This window comes from Saimiri boliviensis, chromosome 4 (genome assembly GCF_048565385.1).
Source record: "Saimiri boliviensis isolate mSaiBol1 chromosome 4, mSaiBol1.pri, whole genome shotgun sequence".
Lineage (NCBI taxonomy): Eukaryota > Metazoa > Chordata > Mammalia > Primates > Cebidae > Saimiri > Saimiri boliviensis.
Window position 1 is genome coordinate 130,802,362 of NC_133452.1, and position 20,377 is coordinate 130,822,738.

The following is a 20,377-nucleotide window of genomic DNA, read 5'->3' on the forward strand; positions in this document are numbered from 1 at the left end:
AGGGCTTGGCCCCAGCTCCACTCTGACATCAGAGTGTGTGCATGGGGACTGGGAGCCAGGAGATGCCCCTTAGAGGGAACATCCCCAGGCCTGCGGGAACAGGGGGCCTTGTTGTCCTTGAGGGTATGGGGTGCAGAGAGGCCTGGATCCTGCCGCAAGCAAGGCGGGGCTGCCACCAGATGCATGGAGCCTGCAGGTAGCCCCTATCACACCTTCTTGCAGCCTGGGATGGGCACATCCCCTCGCTGGACCCAGAGTGGCACGTGGGGCAAGGCTGATGTCTCTGCAAGTTCTTCCCCTAGCACTCAGGGGTACCTGGGGCTTCCCCTTGACTGGAACAGGTTGGGGAGGCATGTTCATGTTTATTGCAGCAGAGTGAGAATCCTGCCCCTGAAAACACTAAGGCAGACAAGGAATGAGTGCCTAAAAATACTAAAATACTGGAAAGAACTGTGGGTGAGTGTGGATCATGCAGAATTTTATATGTATAGTTTTACTTGGATGTCCATTCTGAATCTTAGATGTTATGTTTATATTAGCATAAAGCTAATAATTACATAACTGTAGAATTATAAGTTTAGTGTTATATGATTACATCAATTATATAATTCATAATTTTTCCATAGGGTTCTCTTTCTGGAACTTTCTGTAAAGTATTTGTTAGCAAAGGCTTCTTATAACTTTCCTTATGATAAGTAAGAGAAGCATAAGGGTAAAGGGTCATAGCCTATATCAAATGAGGAAATCATAATGGAAACCAGGAATGGGAGATTCCACCATCTTCACATGAAATATTACTTATTTTAAAACAGAGTTGTTCAGTTAACAGCTGACTTTGAGTCCTTGATCGATCTCTCAGACCCCTGAATACTTTGGTTGCACAGTTGTATCACATTGTTAGGGTAAGTGCTATACAAAGACACCTTCAGACTCTCCATTGCACATAAGTGGCTCCTGCAAGTTCTTTTTCTGTGTGTGTTCTGGAGGTGCCTAAATTTGGGGACAGCATCAGGAGACACACTTGCAAAACCTTTTTCCTCAAATGAAATTATTAACTAACTTTCCATTTCCTTTAACTTACTAAAGACATCCCTACCTGGAAACAGGTACAGATTACACTCTCTAATCAACAGTGGTCATTCTGTCATAGCATCAGATACCCGGGGCTGCTGCTCCTTGAGGTATCCACAGACTCACAGCATTTTCCAGTACTGAAAGATCTGAAAGATCACAGGGCCTTCATTTCAACTGTGAGACATGAAGCAATTTTCCCAAATCTACAGCATTAAGATACAGTGCAATCAGGACCAGATTAAAGATCTCTGGATTTACAGCCATGTTCCCTCCATCTCCTTTACTCCTAAACACATTCACTCCTGCAATTACTTCTGTTGTCAAGTGGGAAATGAATACCCTTACAAGGCTCAAACTTGCAAACACATCACTGACCAGCACAGAGCTGGCTCACAATAGGGACCCAATTAAAGTGTTTTACATGAGACTGGATCAAACCTTTCAAGTACTAAATTAAAACAATCCTTTAAAGAAGGAAACTGTTTCAGAAGAGGACCTTCATACTGCATCTCTGACCAGCAGCTGATGACGCTATTGAACTCAGATGCTGATTGGGTCCCCAAAATGAGATTACCCAATCCAGGAACAAAGAAATGAGTACCTTACTCCCTATTTGGGGGATGTGAGTTGAGGGAAGTCATAGGTCTCCCTGAATGAGACTTGCTTGCTTCTCTGGCACCTGGTTCTCTCCTGCTGTCCAGCATGGTGTGTCTGAGTCTCCCTGGAGGTTCCTGCGTGGCAGCGCTGACAGTGATACTGATGGCGCTGAGCTCCCCACTGGTTTTGGCTGGGGACTCCCGACGTAAGTGCACATTGTGGGTACTGAGCTACTATGAGGTGCGTAAAATAGGAAGCTAAATTTGTTACTGTGACCAGACCATGTCCCTGAAGAAATTGCGACCTTTTCTTCAGGGATTGTCCATCTCCATCTTTGTCACAGGGATACCAAATTATTTCCACCACAAAAAGGAGCTTGACTACTTGCCCTCTCCATGAGACTTGTGTAATGGGCCACAATACAGCCCATTTCTTTTCAAATCTCCAACAATAAAATCTTGCATTGCATTTCATCAGCGTCCATAGAAAATTTAGAAATAAGGATGCTAAAATAATTTCCGATACGGCACTTTTGCTTATTACGTTGACTTATGTCAGACAAAAGGAGGGTTTTTTCTCGATATTTTGTGTGACCCAATGGAATTGGAAGAGTCTGTCCTACACGACCCTGTATTATGTTCTTGACAGGCCCTGTGGTATCGGACCCTCTTCCTCATCTGTGAGGATGTACCCAGGGGCCTCCCCATCATCTCCTTTCTTTTCTTTCTGAACTGCAATGTTTATAAAGCCTGTATCCCTGTAGCACATGGAGGTTCTCTGACAAAAGTTATATACTTAGTGCTCTTCCTTTCTTATGGGACAGTAATCCCTGGAACTGAAGCTGAGCTCTTTAGTACTTGGCATCAACCTTCAGATAAAGAGCAACCATGGGATGTTCTTTGGTGCCTACAGAACTTAAGGCATCCTCTGTAGGAAAACCTGGCCTGTTAGTGTTTATTATGAATCTTTTTTAACCTTTCTGTACTAGTTTCTCCTACATCTCCTACATGCTCTAATTAGACTCCACACAAAGACATTCAAGGAATGCAGGATAAATTATATGAAATTCTATTTTTGTAAGTCAAAAATAGTCAGATATCAGACATTTCATAATATTCTAACTATAGGCTCTGTGCGGGGTTACAGAGAGAATGTGCACGTTGTTCCATGGCACAGGGCTGAAGGTCAATGAGCAAGTCCTGGGAACTCATTGTCTTACTCGTGTCTTGTTCTAAATTTCATAGGTTCACCCATCGTGCCCTCAGCTTTCCTTAATTATCCATGTCTGCTTACCTCTTCCTCCAGTTTCTCTCTATTTTTCCTCAGATATATTGTCATAATTCCCAGAAATCCCTAAAGCTTGCACAAACCCTTAGCATTATGAGATCCATTGAAAGAGATTTTTTTTTTCTTTTCTGATTCAGGGCCTGGCTGTGTCACCCAGGCTATAGTGCAGTTGTGCTATCTAGGCTCACTGCAATTCTGCCTCCCATGCTCAAGTGATCCTGCCTCCTCAGCCTCCAGAGTAGCAGAGACTACAGGTAGGCAACCATCTGCAGCTAATTTTTGTAATCTTGGTAGAGAGGAGATTTTCTATGTTGCCCAGGCTGATCTTAAACTCCTGGACTCAGATGATCCTCCTGGTTTGGCCTCCCAATGTGCTAGGATTATAGGTGTGAAACACTGCACCCAGGCAAAATGAGATGAACCTTAATTTTTAAGAAAGTTTTTTTCTTAAGTCAGCCTTTCTGTATCTATAAATTCTTCTTTTAACTAGAAGGAGGAGAAAGAAGAAGTTTGCCTGTGTTTCTCATTGGGAGAAGAAGAGGAAAAGTTTGACATCAAAATGAAAGAGTGCTGGAGCTTCAGTCCCTTCTTGCTTTCCAGGACCCCCTCAGTGATCAGTTCCAGGCCCTGGTTTATTCATGTAAACCACATTTATTTTTCTCAGCAGCAACTGTTTACTGGTCTATATTCTAGGTTCAAGTCATTCTGTCAGATTAAGACAGAGAGGGCCCCTACTCTCAGGGAAGTTACACAACAGTGGAGAGATAGACAATACCTCAATAAGCATTTAACAAAGAAGAAAATGTTAGAGAGTATGCCCGGTGCAGTGGTTCACTCCTGTAATCCTAGCACTTCCAGAGGCCGAAGTGGGTGAATTTCAATGTCAAGAGATCCAGACCATCATGGTTAACAAGATAAAATCCCATCACTACTAAAAAATACAGAAATTATCTGGGCAAAGTGGCATATGCCTGTAGTTCCAGCTACTTGGGAGGCTGAGGCAGGAGAATCGCTTGAACCAAGGAGGCAGAGATTTCATTGAGCCGAGAGCACACCACTGTACCTCAGCCTGGTAACAGAGTGAGATTTCATCCCTCAAAAAAAAGGAAAATGTTAGAGAGTCATAGTGCACTGAAGAAAAGATATCAGATTTGTAAAAAGAGAGAAATGGTTCACCCAACTTTAGTTCATATGTTTAGGGCGCTCTACCTGAGAAAGTGACATTTAGCTGAGACAACAAAATAAGTAGACACAGGGAGAAGATCTGAGGGACAAAATGATCTAAGGGACAAAAGTTCCAGGGAGACAGCATTGGGGGATAAGCCCTGGTGTGGGAAGTTATCTGCAGGGACAGGAGGCTAGAGGGACTGACGCATAGCAAGCAGGGAAATGGAGAGGCAGAAGATGAGGCAGGGCACAGAGAGGGAGTCAGGAGCCTCATCATGTCAGGCCCTGATGTCCATGGTAAGAAATTGGAATTTTATTTTATTTTATTTATTTTTCTTTATTTTACATACCTATTTATTTTTTGAGATAGAGTTTTATTCTTGTTGCCAAGGCTGGACTGCAATGGCACAGTCTCAGCTTACTGCAGCCTCCACCTCCTGGGTTCAAGTTATCTGCAGCAACTGTTTACTGGTCTACATTCTAGGTTCAAATCATTCTATCAAATTAAGACAGAGTCTTAGACTGACTGCCTCAGTCTCCCAAGTAGCTGGGATAACAGGCACCCATCATGATTCCCGACTAATTTTTTTTTTTTTAATTATTAGTAGAGACAGGGTTTCACCATGTTGGCCAGGCTGATATTGAACTCTTAACCGCAGGTAACCTGCCTAGCTCAGCCTCCCTAAGTGCTGGGATTACAGGCGTGAGCCACTGCGCCAGGCCTGAATTTTATTTAAATAGATACGGGAAGCTACTGAATGTTTACAAGGAGAGTCCATTTATATTCAATTTATATTCAATTATATTGAATATAAATAGTCCATATATATTCAATTTTTAAAATGAACTCTAGCTATTATGTGGAAATTGGATTGATTGTTGGGGTTCACAAGTGGTCAGGAAGAGTATTTAGGAACACAGGAGGGACTCCTCAGAGAGAACAGGCTCATGGCTTCGTGGACTGCATTAGGATAAAAACGGTGAAAAAGATAAAGTGGACAGACTTGGCATGCATTTTTGCTTAGCTTACTGTAAAGGTGGCAAAAAAAAATCAAGCTTATTTCTAAGGATTTTGTTTTGACAAGAAAGTGGATGGTAGTGGTGTTTATTGAGATGGGGAAAACTGTGGGAGGAAATGGTTTGAAGTGTGCGATTTGAGGTAAGAGTTTTGCCTAAGTTTGAGATAATTTATCAACATTTATGGGGAGCAATCAGAAGATCAATGGCATTTAAGAGACTCATGGTGAGGCCAGAGCTGTAGGTATTTACGTTGGCGGCATCAATACGTGCACTGTGTTAAGTTCCAGGGAGTGGAAGAGGTTATGTAGGAGATACATTGTGTGAAGAAAAAAAACGAGGGCAGAGGCCAGGAAAAGGACTAAAAAACGCTCAGGGGTGTTGGAGAAAAACCAAGAGAACAGAATGCCTGTAAGTCAAGAAAAAATAGACTTTTTTTTCAAGGACAGGGGAGAGGCCAATTGTGGTGAGAACCACTAGAGGAGGGTGAGGTGAGAATGTGACAGAGAAGCAAGTGCTGGGTTCGCTGGAGTTGATATTTGCAGTCAGTGGAGGATCCAGGGTGGAAAATGGATTGGACCACTTGAAAAGAGAGTAGAAGTGAGGGTGAGGTTAAGGTTGACTCTTCTGAGTAGTGAGAGCTTCAGGAAAGGACGGTGCTGAGTTCAGGGAGCCAGCTGGATCTAAAGGAAAGGCTAAAGGGGCTGAAGAGAAGCAGGAGGACCTGTGAACCAGAGATGCTCAGTCCTCAGTGGCAAGGAAATGCTAGAGGGCCCCATGTGCCCTGGTGACTGCTCATGCACAAGGTCGCATACCCATATTTCACACAGCCCATATTTACTAGTGGCTTAGAATATACCAGTTATTACTCTAGGTCATGAGAATGGAGTAATGATAAAAATGAATCTGGTCTCCATCAATATATGCCATGTAACATTTTGCAGTGACTGTGTACCAGGCCTATGAATTTCAGTATGCAATTTCAATATTGATCCTGTTGTATCTGTGGTGTTTAAAAACATATACATCTCTGGAATCTAAAATTGAGAGGGCATAAGTAAAACCCTGTATTACAAATCCAGTGCTAGAGAACATCAGATTGCAGTTTAAATCTGAGCATGTAGAAAGTAAAGTCCCTTGCTTGTATGTCAGCAGATGCTTTTTGTGTGAAGTTTGTTTAGATATACTGCTTTATTAGACATAAACCCGTGTTTCTGCCCTGTGTTTTCAGAATGACATTTCTTTATGATACTAATAAAAGAGCAGAAGAGAACTGCAAAATCATGCTGAAGATACCAATTGCTTTAGAATCAAGAAAAGAAAACCTAATGTCAGCTGAAGCTATAGAGGTCAAAAATATATAAATTGTAATATATTGGAGTGTTTCTTTTTTTATTACATTTTAGGTTTTGGGGTACATGTGAAGAATATGCAAGATTGTTGCATAGGTACACACATGGCAGTGTGGTTTTCTGCCTTCTGTCACCTCTCCTGTATCTGTCATTTCTCCCCATGCTATCTCTTCCCACCTTCCCACCCCCGTCCCTCCCCCATTTCCCCCAAACAGACCCCAGTGTGTGGTGCTCCCCTCCCTGTGTCCATGTGTTCTCATTGATCAACACCCGCCTATGAGTGAGAACATGCGGTGTTTGATTTTCTGCTCTTGTGTCAGTTTGCTGAGAATGATTCTTATGTGATTAGTGCTAAGAAGAGTCATTAGCTAATTTTACACTTAACAATAATCCTGTGAAGATTTGCTATTACTCAATGTATTTGATAGATTACAGAAAAGATTATGGTTGGTAAAAATGGACCCAAGTAGAAGAGGTCATGTTTCCACTGATTTTCTGATTCTATATCAGAATCTTTCTGTCAATCTAGTAGTAACTACATTGTGTCTGAATTATTGACAACATTTCTAATATTCATATATACCATGTTGTTTCTTGGAATGGGAGCAGAAATCCAAGGGCTGCTAGTTACAATGTAAAGGGGAAACTTTCATTGATTTTGCATTTGTCATTTTAAAAGTTGTATATGTCTACCATGGGCACATCATGAAGAACACAGAGAAGTAATATAATCACTCTTTCTGAGATTTGACTAGAAAGTTGGACTAGGTTTGCCCACCATAAATACAGGTTCCTAGATAAATCTACATTTCAGATGCACAACCATAATATATAGGAAATCCAAATTTACCTGGGCGTCCTCTGGTTTTATTTGCCCAATCTGTCAACTCTAAGTGGGACACATGAGCAGGGGTTACAGGACTAACCATGCAAGCCACAGTGACAGTGACTTCACACTGTTTAAATTTTCTGTCTGTAAAGAAAGTGCTTAGATAATTTAAGAATAAAAAGATACACATTGATCCAGGGTGCACTCCTCTCTGCCATTGTTTCCAAAGGGCAAAGGAAGCTTTGTGAAGGTCTTACTCAAAGTCTGGGGACCTGCTTATTTTCTGCAAATTGTCTGTATGAGAATGTCATTTTCTTGGTTTCTCCCTTTTTGAGGGTACTTGACTACAAAACGACAGTTCTATCTCTGGCAAAAACTGGTAATTTGATGCCTGCTGGTATTGTGGCGAATGGGAGACTGAAAGGAATGCATTAGTTGGGACATTAAATGGGAATAAAATAGCTGTGGTTGTGATTCATTACTACAGATAATTAGTGGACCAGTGGCAGAGAAATTAAGAAAGAAGATAATATGAAAGATAAATGATATGATTTAGTAATTGATTAGTAAGGCCAAAAAAAAAGTCAGTAAATCTTGGTTCTCAACAAGTTTATTTTCTGGAAAGAGAGCAGTATATTGGGACCCGAATTCTATAAAACATTCATTTTAAGTAGGACCAAGATTTTCAACAGATATTTTTCAATGTAATTCTCAGCTGCTCCATAACTAATAGTGGCTTGTTCAACACAGATTTTTTCAGATGGTTCACACCTGTGGTTCTTACCCCGGGATAGTTCACCACCTCTCCCTTCCCTCCCATCACCCTTAGGGAATGTGTGGCAATATTTGGAACAATTTTTGGTTGTCACAAAAGGGGTTTCTTCTGATACTTAATGAGCAGAAGCCAGGGACACTGCTAGAGAACCTGTAATGTTGAGAAAAACCTCCATAACCAACAAATAATTATCGGGTCAAAAATGTCAATAGTGCTGAGGCTGAGAGGACTGATTCACACTGTGCTCTTCCTGAAAATTCTAGACTCATATCATTTATACACTCACCGCCCATTACCGATTTTTGTGGTTTATTTTTGCTTGTTTCATTATGAAAAACCAGACAGTTGCATAAATTCAACCACTTTCTTGTTGAATCCATTTGTTCAATGCAAGTTCAGTACCTTCATATTTATTTTTTTTGCCTTATGCAGTATTTTTCACCATTTTCATGAGTTGTTGGTCGTCACTCTACTAACTTCCAACAACTTGCCCTTCTAAGTCACAAATAGTGATGCTGCTGCAATTATTTTTCACTAACATGCCTCAGCTTTCTGTAGTGATTCTATATTTGATGTTATTCACAATGTAAAATGCTTCTATCCATTAATTTCACTCTTAACCACAGGATTATTTTAAAGTAATTTTTGTCAATTTCACACTTCAAAGAAAAGCGAAAAACATCAAAAATATATGTATGTGTATATTTACAGACATATGTAGTATGTATATTTATATGTATTGAAACTACAGAAGCACATGTCACCAATAAGAGCTCTGAGACCACTTTGACCCCTTACTATTATCACATGAGATTTGCCAAGTGAGTTTTGGGAACAAATTTCTTTTAATTGAACTTCTGAGCTTTGTGGATTTGGAAATGCAAAGGAAGGTTTGTGGACATTTACGGGGATCATGGTTTTATTCTCCTTGAAACTCTTCCATACTTTCCCATTGTCTTTAGTATAAGTCCAAAATCCTAACACCATGCACGATGCTTTCAAATACCTGACTTCTTATGATTTCTCCAGTCGAATCTTTAACCCTCCTTCCCCTCAGCCTCTCTGCTTTAGTCAACTTTGTTCAAGTCTCTTGAAGTTCATCAATTGAAGCTTTTGTACGTGGTATTTCCTACACCTCCCGTTTTGTCCAAATAGACACACAGGCTCACCTCTGCCTCCCACGTCACTCCTGCTTAACCTGTGAAGTCACCTCTGAGCAGTCACTCTTCAGAGGGGCCTTCTCTGGCACCCTGATGTACCAGATCATCCTATTATTCTCTGCTCTAGATCCACACTTCTGACATGTCCCATTCCTGTGTAAGCTCCTGTGTGTTGGGTTTTGGTCATCACTTTCAGTGCTCTTTAAGCTCCCCCAGTGGAGTGGAGAGGTCTGTTTCCCTTGTTTGGATTCCTAGAGGCAGCGCAGGCCTGGCACAAGGTGGTCACTAAGGAAGTGCTCACAGGATGAACGCGGTGGGTCTGTTGAAGGAACGGGTGAAGCCTGTGGGATGAGAGAAGGGGCGGAGTGTCTGTTTGGGGCGGAGGCTCCCAGGGGGAGGCGGCACGGGCTGCGGGGCGGGGCGGATCCTCCTCCAGCTCCTGCTCGGAGGTCTGCAGAACAGGCTGGAGGCAGGCGGGGCCCAAAAGCCTGGGGACCAGCGGGGATTTTCTGTCTGGTCCCCCAGCCCCCGTCCGCTTCGGGAAGACGGAGGATGAGCCCCTGGGCTGCGGGGCCAGGGTTGCAGGCGGGGCCGGTCAGGGTTCCCAGAGCCCGCACCCCGCCCAGGGAGCCCCAATGGCGGCGTCGCTGTCGGTGTCTTTCCCCGAGGCCGCCCCCGTGACCGGATCGTTCGTGTCCCCACAGCTCGTTTCTTGGAGCAGGCTAAGTCTGAGTGTCATCACCTGAACGGGACGCAGCGGGTGCGGCTCCTGGACAGATACTTCTATAACCAGGAGGAGTATGTGCGCTTCGACAGCGACGTGGGGGAGTTCCGCGCGGTGACGGAGCTGGGGCGGCCTAGCGCGGAGTACTGGAACCGCCAGGAGGACTTCATGGAGCGGAAGCGGGCCGAGGTGGACACCGTGTGCAGGCACAACTACCAGATTTTAGAGAGGTTCCTGGTGCCGCGGAGAGGTGAGCGCGCGGGGCGGGGCCTCCCTGTGAGCTGTCAGTCAGAGAGAGAGACAGAGAGACGGGGAGAGACAGAGAGAGAGAGACTGAGACCCACAGAGACTGAGAGAGACTGAACCAGAGACCTAGAGAGAGAGACCTAGAGAGACTGAGAGAGACTCAGAGAGACTGAGAGACTGAGAGAGAGACCGAGAGAGAGACATGGAGAGACGGAGAGAGAGACAGAGAGACTGAGACCCTGAGAAGCTGAGAGAGACTGAGAACGACTGAGAGACCGAGAAAGAGACTGACAGAGACTCAGAGAGACGACTGAGAGAGACCGAGACTGAGAGAGAGACTGAGAGATTGAGAGAAAGACTCAGAGAGACTCAGAGAGAGACTGAGAGACAGAGAGAGACAGAGAGAGACTGAGATTGAGAGAGACTGAGAGAGAATCAGAGAGAATCAAACAGAGACTGAGAGAAATGAGCGAGAGACGAGCGAGAGAGACTCAGAGAGACAAAGAGAGACTGACAGAGACTGAGAGAGACTCAGACACAGAGAGCGAGCGGGCGCCGTATGTGAGCCCTTAGAGTCCTCTCCATCCTGAGCAGGGAGCTCCGAGGACACAGGTGTGTGTGTAGAGTGTGGATTTGTGTGTGAGGCTGTTGTGGGAGGGGAGGCAGGAGGGGGCTTCTTCCTGTCCTGGAGGCCTCTGTGGGGAGGCGACATGGGAGGTGGCTGCAGGGGCTGGAGAGGGAGGAGACCTGGATTGTCCTGGGTCCTCAGAGATGCAGGAAGGGAAATGTGAGGTGTGTGTGGCTGGGTGAGGGTTTAGGGGAGGAGAGCTGAGGGTGTGGGAGGTTTGGGCTAGTGTGAGGAGGTCAGTTCCAGACTGTCCCTGCACACACCCTTCATGCAGCCTCTGAAATCAGAGTGTGCGGTGTTTGTTTGCAAAAGCATCAGATTAATTTCTAGGGAAACTGAGGAGACCTCTGAGGCACCTCTGAAACTTTCTTAGGTCGAAACTTTTTACTATTTTTTGTTTCCTTAGTGTGTATATTTTTACATAGTTGAAATGACTGTGAAATTATCTTGTTGAATAAAGTTTTAATACATTTTTACTGGCCAGGCGCAGTGGGTCAGCCTGTAATCCCAGCACTTTGGGAGGCCGAGGCTGGTAGACCACGAGCTCAAGATCGAGACCATCTCGACCAACATGGTGAAACCTCGTCTCTGCTAAAAATACAAAAATTAGCTGGGCATAGTGGCGTGCCTTTAGTCCCTGCTACCCAGGAGACTGAGGCAGGAGAAGTGCTTGAACCCAGAAGTTGGAGGTTGCAGTGAGCCAAGATTGCACCACTGCACTCCATCCTAAGCGACAGAGTAGAAATAAAAAAAGAAAAAAACATTGTTACTATTTTATTATAATGTTAATACTTTTCTAGTAATTTATTATTATTATTATTATTATTATTATTATTATTATTATTTGAAATGGAGTCTCACTCTGTCACCAGGCAGGAGTGCAGTGGCACAATGTTGGGTCACTGCAGCCTCCACCTCCCAGGTTCAGGCGATTCTCCTGCCTCAGCCTCATGAATAGCTGGCACTACAGGCATGCGCCACCACGCCCAGCTAGATTAATATTTTTACTAGAGACAGGGTTTCACCATGTTGGCCAGGCTGTTCTCAAACTCCTGACCTCCTGATCTGCCCGCCTTGGTCTCCTAAAGTGCTGGGATTACAGGTGTGAGCCACTGTGCCCAGCTTGTTCTAATAGTTGTGACACAACTTACCTCCCTTTCCCTTTGGTGACCTTTATTTTAACACTCACCAAAACTGAAAATGTATGTTTCTGGTTAATTTTAATTTATATTTTTGTAATTTGTAATTCTTTTAAATTATTTTTACCTGTTCATTGCCCAGTTACAATGACTACTCTGAGAATTCCCTCTTGTATTTGGGAGGTAATGGACAATCATCTATTGTCTGTTATCTCCAGGGTTGAGTATTTTTCTCAGTGAGTTTCTGGGTTCTTTGTACTGTAAGACTAGTAACACTTTATTGACATTTGATTCAGCATTTTCTCCATTTTGTGGTTTGAATGTTGATTTTGAAAATTGTTTTCCACGTTAAGAATTTGAACATTTTTATTTAATAAAACATATTGCAAAATTTGTATTAATGATTCACAATCCATCTTAAATCTACCTTTTTGTGGTATTGTTGTCTGCAGGTTTCTGCTTCCTTCTTAAAAAAAAAAATATTGTATTTATTGAGAGTCTGCTAGTGTCAGAGATTCTCCTAGGCATAAGCACCACAACTAATGAGTCCCAGACCCTGCCTTGACCTAAACGTCATTCTGGAAAGAAAAATCACTTTACAATGACAGGTCTAATAATAGTTAGGCTTGTTTTGCACGGGAGATGCATTGATCAGCTAAATGTAAATGTAAGAGCTTTCAAAACTAAAATGATTTTCCTTCATCCTTCTCTCTGCTTTAGGACTCATGGTTTTCCAGGAACTTAAAAATGTGGAGAATCATTTCTGTCTGTCTCACCTTCCCAGGGGCAGAACCATTTCTGCGATATTCTAAGGTGTGAGTGCATGGCGGTAGCATTCTTAAACATTCATCCTTGGTTTCCTCATGTGCCTTACTCTGTCCCTTTATCTACCAACATTGCTTCAAATCATATTTTTCTCTCCAGGTGTACAAGGCTGATAAATACATGCAAAGTGGAGCACCCAAGTGTGGTGAGCCTTCTCACAGTGGAATGACGTGACAACCTTTCTGACCTAAAAATTGACTGCTATCTTCAGTCATTGTTTTATATGTTGATATGCATTAATACCATAAAACCCCAAGAAGTGAATTAGTATAATTATCCTCCATTATAGGTAATGAAGTTGAGACACAGAAGAATTGAAAATCTCTTCCAGGATCAACCAGTAAAAGGCGGACCTTGGATTTGAACCAGGCAGCCTGGCTTCTAAATCAATTTTCATTAATACACTCTGTACTTTCAAAGATGTATAAACACTTTGATAACGCATGCAATTTCAAAATATGAAGAAACAAACACTGTTTTTCTCAACATCTCTCAAATCTAATGGATCCCCACTATAAAGATGAAATTCCAGGCTGCTGACACTGTGAGGCCACATGGCTGCTGTGCTGGAGGCCTGGTCAAGGCCAGAGCCTGGGTTTACAGAGAAGCAGCAAACAGCCAGACAAGGAGACTCGCTCTGTCCTCCTGACTCATTCCCTCTCCCTTTTGTTCTCCTAGTCCAGCCTAAGGTGACCGTGTATCCTGCAAAGACCCAGCCCCTGCAGCACCACAGCCTCCTGGTCTGCTCTGTGAGTGGGTTCTATCCAGGCAGCATTGAAGTCAGGTGGTTCCGGAACGGCCAGGAAGAGAAGGCTGGGGTGGTGTCCACAGGCCCGATCCAGAATGGAGACTGGACCTTCCAGACCCTGGTGATGCTGGAAACAGTTCCTCAGAGTGGAGAGGTTTACACCTGCCAAGTGGAGCACCCAAGCGTGACGAGCCCGCTCACAGTGCAATGGAGTGAGCAGCTTTCTGACTTCATGAATTTCTCACCCACCAAGAAGGGGACTTGCTAATCCCTGAGTGTCAGGTTTCTCATCTCCCACATCAGATTTTCATTTGCTCCATGTTCCAATCTCCATCAGCCGAGGTCACTGGGGGGAACCCTGTAATAGTTTCTAGAAACACCTGCACCCCATGGGAAGCAGTCATGCCTGCCAGGCAGGAGAGGCTGTCCCTCTTTTGAACCTCCCCATGATGTCACAGACAGGGTCATCTTCTGGGTTCCAGGCCCCTCCCCTGAGACTCTGTTTCTGGTGCTGTTGCTGTGAGTTGTTTGCTGTGATCTGAGAAGAGCGAACTGTAGGGGCCTTCCTGACATGAGGGGAGTCCACTCTCAGCTCTGCCTTTATGAGCTCTGTCACTCTAGAGAAAATACTTAACCTCACTGAGTCTCAGGCTTTCTGTTGATCAGGTGGTGAAGTCAGGCCTTACACCAAAGCTGTACTATTTAAATGAGTGTGATGCCTGAACCTTCTAAGTTTTCAGTGTGATTTGAAAACATTTTTTTCCTCCAGAAATGGCCAGTTATTTTAGTTATTGCAGGGCAGCCATCTTCCCCATTTTCAAAGCTCTGAATCTCAGGGTCTCAATTCAAGAGGTTCAATTTGGGATAAAAATCACTAAACCTGGCTTCCTCTCTCAGGAGCACAGTCTGAATCTGCACAGAGAAAGATGCTGAGTGGAGTCGGGGGCTTTGTGCTGGGCCTGCTCTTCCTTGGCGCAGGGCTGTTCATCCACTTCAGGAATCAGAAAGGTGAGGAGCCTTTGGCAGCTGGCTCTCTCCATAGGCTTTTCTCAAGGAGGAAATATGGCTTTGCTGAAGTCAACCCTCAGTACATCAGTGGCCCTGAATAAGTCTTTCTTTCCCCAAATGACCTCCAATGCCCTGCTAATCCAGAAATCATCAGGGCATGGTTACTATGTGAAAGCATAATAGCTAGTGGCCTGCAGAGTTATGAGGAAGATGAACAAGTAGGGGTTTTTGGTTTGAGATCCTGGAATAATTTAAAGAAGAGCCACTAAGTCTATTGCAAGTACACTGGATCCTATGACAGACACTTCACACTTCGAGGGTCCCATGGTCTTTTTCTGCTCCTCTCTGCTCTGGTTGGTGTGGGTTGTAGTGGTAGAGAAATCTCAGGTGGGAGATGTGGGGCTGGGACATTGTGTTGGTGGACAGAGTTGCTTCCATATCTTTTAAGTGTAAATGTTTTCCTCTTTTTCCCAGGACATTCTGGACTTCAGCCAACAGGTAATACTTTTTATCCTTTTTTAGAAACAGATTTGGTTTCCCTAGAATGATGGTACAGGTGATAAGATACGAGACACAAAGCATAGAAAAGACTTTGGATCCAAATTTCTGACCAGGCAATTTACACCAAAACTCCTCCTCTCTGCTTAGCAAAGGCCTGTGTTCTGCTGGAGTATTCGCTCAGGGAGACTTAGGAAATTGTTTTTCTTATTCCTGCAGTGCTCTCATCTGAGCACTTGAAAGAGGAGAAAAGAAGCTATTAGTAGAGCCCAGTTTGAAAACAACATTTTCCTCTGTCTCTGCAGGACTCCTGAGCTGAAGGGAAGATGACCACATTCAAGGAAGAACCTTCTGCCCCAGCTTTGCAGGATGAAAAGCTTTCCTACTTGGCTCTTATTCTTCTACAAGAGAGAGCTTTCTCAGGACCTGGTTGCTACTGGTTCAGCAACTCTGCAGAAATGTCCTCCCTTGTTTCTTCCTCAGCCCCTGCCCTTGGCCTAAAGTCCCAGCATTGACGGCATTTCCTCATCTTCAACTTTTATGCTCCCCTTTACCTAACCCTTCATGCCTCCCATGCATCTGTACTCATCCTGTGCCACAAACACTCAAACATGGAGTTAAAGATTGTGCGGTCTATTTGGCTCCAAGGAAAAAAAATACATAAAGAAAAGGAAAGGCCGGGCTCAGTGATTCAGGCCTGTAATCTCAGTGCTTTGGGAGACCGAGGCGGGCAGAAATTGAGATCAGAATATTGAGACCATCTTGGCCAATATATTGAAACACTGTCTCTACTAAAAATACAAAATTTAGCTGAGCATGGTGATGCGATCCTGTAATCTCCACTACCCAGAAGGCTAAGGCAGGAGAATTGCTTGAACCAGGGAGTCAAGACATTGCACTGTGCCAACATGGCCCAGTGGCACTCAAGCCTGGTGACAAAGCCAGACTCGATCTCAAAAAATAAAAAAAGAAAGAATAAAGAAAAAGAGGAGATTATTTCCAAGTAGAATAATGGTTTTCATCTATATGTCAAGTATGTGAGGTGATGTGTATGTTAAATAGCTTGATTTAGACATTGCATACTATAAGCATATATCAAAACTTCATGCTGTACAACATGTAGATACTATACAGTTTTTACCTGTCAATTAAAAAAGTAAACCCAGCTTTTAAAAAGGCAATGCATGAAAACTGAGAACAAACTATAACAACTGAAACAAACTTGGCAACATGAGACGAGAAACCAGCCAGCAAGTCCATCAGAACTCTTTCTTAGCCACATCCACAATATGGTGTATCTATAACTGTAAATTAGTACATAGTTTTTCATTCCAGAGCCTTTAATAATATCGTATTCTCAAAGGACTTGTACAGATTTCAGAGAAAGACAAATTTAGAAGATGGAGGGTTATTCATTGTATTGTGAAAATCAGTTTCAAATGTGTCCAATCTAAAAGTACGTAATCAATTCAAAAGTTTATTTCAAAGTAATAATCATTTGAGCATAATTTCTCTACTGTCAGAGACAACTCTTACTTTATTTTCAATCAAACTTAATGTTTCTTTGGTCCACATAAATCACCAAGACCTAATGCTATTATCATCAGTATTTTATGCTTATTTTATTTTTAGTTATATGTTACTTGTACATACACAGCAATACAAGTACATATAAATTCTATAGGAATGTATTAAGCTGATAATTATGTCTGTTCTGTTTGATCCCACAGTTGCAACCAATAGGCCTTGTTCCCTAAGTTGAGGAAATGATTTGTCTCATTTTATATGAGACTTGTGGTGTGGAATTATAAGGTAGAACTGAAATGTGTGGGATGAGTATTTCAATGAAGATGGGTTCTGCTGCTAATAGCAGGAAATCCAATCTAGCGGGTTTTATTTTTCTTTAACCCATTATCTCACATAACTGATAGAGCTAAGGCTGCTCAACTCAGCAGGTCGATGGCATCACCAGTGATCCTGGAACTTCATAGCTCATCTCTCTATAAGACACAGCACCTCAGCTTCCTCAGATGGCAGGAGGACCCCTGCAGCACATTTAGGTTTCTTATTCTTTCCCAGCAACTCCCAAAGCCAGGAAAAGGATAATACCTTTTCCTTTGTGCCTTTATAAGGAGCAACTAAACTGTCTCCGGCGTGTTTCCTGTACCCACTTTCTCACACATTGGAATGACCATGGGATCACATAGGCTCAGGTAAGCCAGGACTCAACCTTTGTAGAGTGGGCCTGATGCACAGCAAAGAAAAGGAGCAAAATCGTATATTTAAAAAAAATAAAGAAATGGTGGATGGAGTAGAAGAGATTGATTTCAGGTTAGGGAAATGATAGATTGTGGTACTATCAGGTTGTTAGTATTTGTAGTTAAATTCTACATGAAGGCCTAGAGACTCCTGATAGGCATCCTCAATACAGGGTTTAGGGTGTATATATATACATATATAGAGAGAGTATTAAATTTCAGCCATCAACTCAACTTACAATAAAATTTTTAAAAAAGCGGAAATGATTGTTTTTAGAACTCAATTAAGTATGTTGACATGTTATTTTATGAGGTAAATACATTTTCCAGGAAAATTTTTGAAAAAAAGAAATGACTAGCTCTATAAAGTCTAAAACATACTATATATTTTCTAAAATATACTACACATTTTGAAAAACAAATACATGTTACTGATATTTATTAAATTAAATATACTAATTAGGACCGGGGATCTGGATCCAAGATGGCCATTTAGGAACAGCTTGGGATTGCAGCTCCTAGTGAAAGTGTGGAGGGTGAGTGGACACGGCATTTCCAGCGGGATTTTTATTGCCCACGACCAGGAGATTCCCAGGAGGAGGAGCCCCACGGGTCGCCAGTGCCACTGTTTTGGCCGGCAGCCGTTTCATTCCCTGTGGCTGTTTTGGCCCATGTGGCTGCTTTGCAGTGCCCCAGCATGGCAGTTCTCTGTACAAAATACACTGGTCCACGTGCCCTTTTGGCTGGCAATTGGAGCCCTGGGAAGGCGCAGTCACCCATTCATCTGACTAAAAGGGGGTCTGAGGCAGGGAGCCAGGCTAGGAGATTCCCTTGCAAAAACAAACAAACAAAAGGCCCCACGAATCTCAGTGCCCCTGTTTCAGCCAGCGCAGGGAGTTGCCGGAGGGGAAATCACATAGACCCTGACGCCTTTTCAACAGGCGACTGAAACATCTGGGAGAGAGTTGACCATTCAACTAAAAAACAACAGGCTCTGAGGCAGGGAGCCAGGTGATCAGGTTCAGCTGATCCCATCCCCACAGAAGAACAGCAATCGGAAACTCTTTGGATTGAGAGTTTCACAGCAAGCACAGCTGAACCTGGGATGGTCCAGCTCTGTGGGGGAGAGGTGTCAGCCATTGCCTAGGCAGCCCACTGTTGCCAAGGCAACCTGCCATTACAGTGAGAGTACGCCATTACAAAGGCAGGCCACCAATGCTGAGACAGTTTATATGGGTGTATATCCATATAAACAGGACTGCAGGGAAGTTTACAAGACAGCTGAGCGGAGCCCACAGCAGCTCAGCAAAGCCTCTGCAGGCAGACAGTGACTAGGCTGCCTTATTGCTGCACAGGGCAGCCCTGAAAAAAAGGCAACAGCACAATGGCAACTCATAAATAAAGCCCTAACTCCCTGGGACAGAGCACCTGGGGAAAAAAGGGTGTTTATTAGTTCTGCTGCAGCAGACCTAAACGTAAATGCCCAGCAGCCTGAATGAAAAATGGAGCTCACAGCTCAGCATTTGAGCTCATGTAAAGAACAGACTGTCTCCTCAAGCAGCCCCCTGACCCCCGTATATCCAAAGAGTCACCTCACAAATGAGAGATCAGACTGACATTTAGTGGGTATCATTTTGGGACAAAGATAGCAGAAAAAGAAACTGGTAGCAACCATTACTGTTCTGCAGCTGCTGCAGGTGATCCCCAGGCAAGCAGGGCCTGGAGTGGGCCTCAGCAGTCCTACAGCAGAGGGGCCAGATTGTTAGAAGGAAAACTCAGAAACAGAAATAACTTCATTATCAACAAATTGGACGTCCACTCAGAGACCCAATCTGAAAGTCAACAACTACAAAGATGATAGGTGGATAAATCCACAAAGATGGGAAGAAACCAGCACAAAAAGGATGAAAACACCCAAAGCCAGAACATCTCCTCTCCTACAAGGGTTCACAACTCCTAACCAACAAGGGAACAAGACTGGATGGAGGATGAGTGTGATGAAATGACAGAATCAGACTTTGGAAGGTGGGAAATAAGGAACTTCCATGAGCTAAAAGAACATCTTCTAACCCAATGTGAAGAAACTAAGAACGTTGAAAAAAGATTTGATGAAATGCTAACAAGAATGGACAACTTAGGAATATAAGGGAATTGATGGAGCTGAAAAACACAACACAAAAACTTCGTGAAGCATGCACAAGTTTCAACAGCCAAATTGACCAAGCAGAAGAAACTATATCAGAGGTCAAAGATCAATTCAATGAAATAAAACAAGAAGGCAAGAATAGAGAAAAAAGGGCAAAAAGGAATGAACAAAATCTTCAAGAAATGTGGGACTATGTGAAAAGACCTAATCTATGTTTGATAGGTGTACCTGAATGTGATGAAGAGAATGAATCCAAGCTGGAAAATACTCTTCAGGATATTATCCAGGAAAACTTCCCCAACCTGGCGTGGCAGGCCAATATTCAAGTCCAGGAAATATAGAGAACACCACAAAGATATTCCTCAAGAAGAGCAACCCCAAGGCACATAATCATCAGATTCACCAGTGTTGAAATGAAGGAGAAAATGCTAAGGGCAGCCAGAGAGAAAGGTCGGGTTACCCACAAAGGGAAGCCCATCAGACTCACAGCAGAACTCTCAGCAGACACTCTACAAGCCAGAAGAGAGTGGGGGCCAATATTCAACATCCTTAAAGAAAAGAACTTTCAACCCAGAATCTCCTATCCAGCCAAACTAAGCTTCATAAGTGAAGGAAAAATAAAATCCTTTGCGAACAAGCAAGCACTTAGAGATTTCATCACCACCAGGCCTGCTTTACAGAAGCTCCTGAAAGGGGCTCTATGCATAGAAAGGAACAACCAGTACAAGCCACTCCAAAAATAAACCAAATGGTAAAGAGCATCAACACAATGAATAATCTGTATCAACTAATGGGCAAAACAGCCAGCTAGCATCAAAAAGACAGTATCAAATTCACACATAACAATATTAACCCTAAATGTAAATGGACTAAATGCCCCAATCAAAAAACACAGACTG

General features: G+C 43.2%; 1 protein-coding gene across 2 annotated transcripts; it reads left to right on the forward strand.

Moving 5' to 3' along the window:
* The first annotated feature begins 1,706 nt into the window (after positions 1–1,706).
* Positions 1,707–15,701, forward strand: LOC101041326 (HLA class II histocompatibility antigen, DRB1 beta chain-like). Of its 2 annotated transcripts, XM_074398216.1 has the most exons (7): positions 1,707–1,876; positions 3,096–3,212; positions 9,963–10,232; positions 13,499–13,780; positions 14,466–14,576; positions 15,051–15,074; positions 15,380–15,701. In XM_074398216.1, the coding sequence occupies exons 1-7, from the start codon at positions 1,777–1,779 to the stop codon at positions 15,391–15,393; spliced, it is 918 nt and encodes a 305-aa protein (XP_074254317.1). In that variant the 5' UTR covers positions 1,707–1,776; the 3' UTR covers positions 15,394–15,701. The 2 variants fall into 2 exon arrangements, with proteins under 2 accessions (XP_074254317.1, XP_039323593.2); XM_039467659.2 differs by lacking the exon at positions 3,096–3,212.
* Positions 15,702–20,377: the final 4,676 nt, after the last annotated feature.

Bases quoted from the DNA above. Each gene is read 5' to 3' on its own strand.
- LOC101041326 (XM_074398216.1), top strand. From the start codon at position 1,777: ATGGTGTGTCTGAGTCTCCCTGGAGGTTCCTGCGTGGCAGCGCTGACA. The intron at 1,877-3,095 runs GTAAGTGCACAT...TTTCTGATTCAG, and splicing joins TTTGGCTGGGGACTCCCGAC to GGCCTGGCTGTGTCACCCAG. The intron at 3,213-9,962 runs GTAGGCAACCAT...GTGTCCCCACAG, and splicing joins CAGAGTAGCAGAGACTACAG to CTCGTTTCTTGGAGCAGGCT.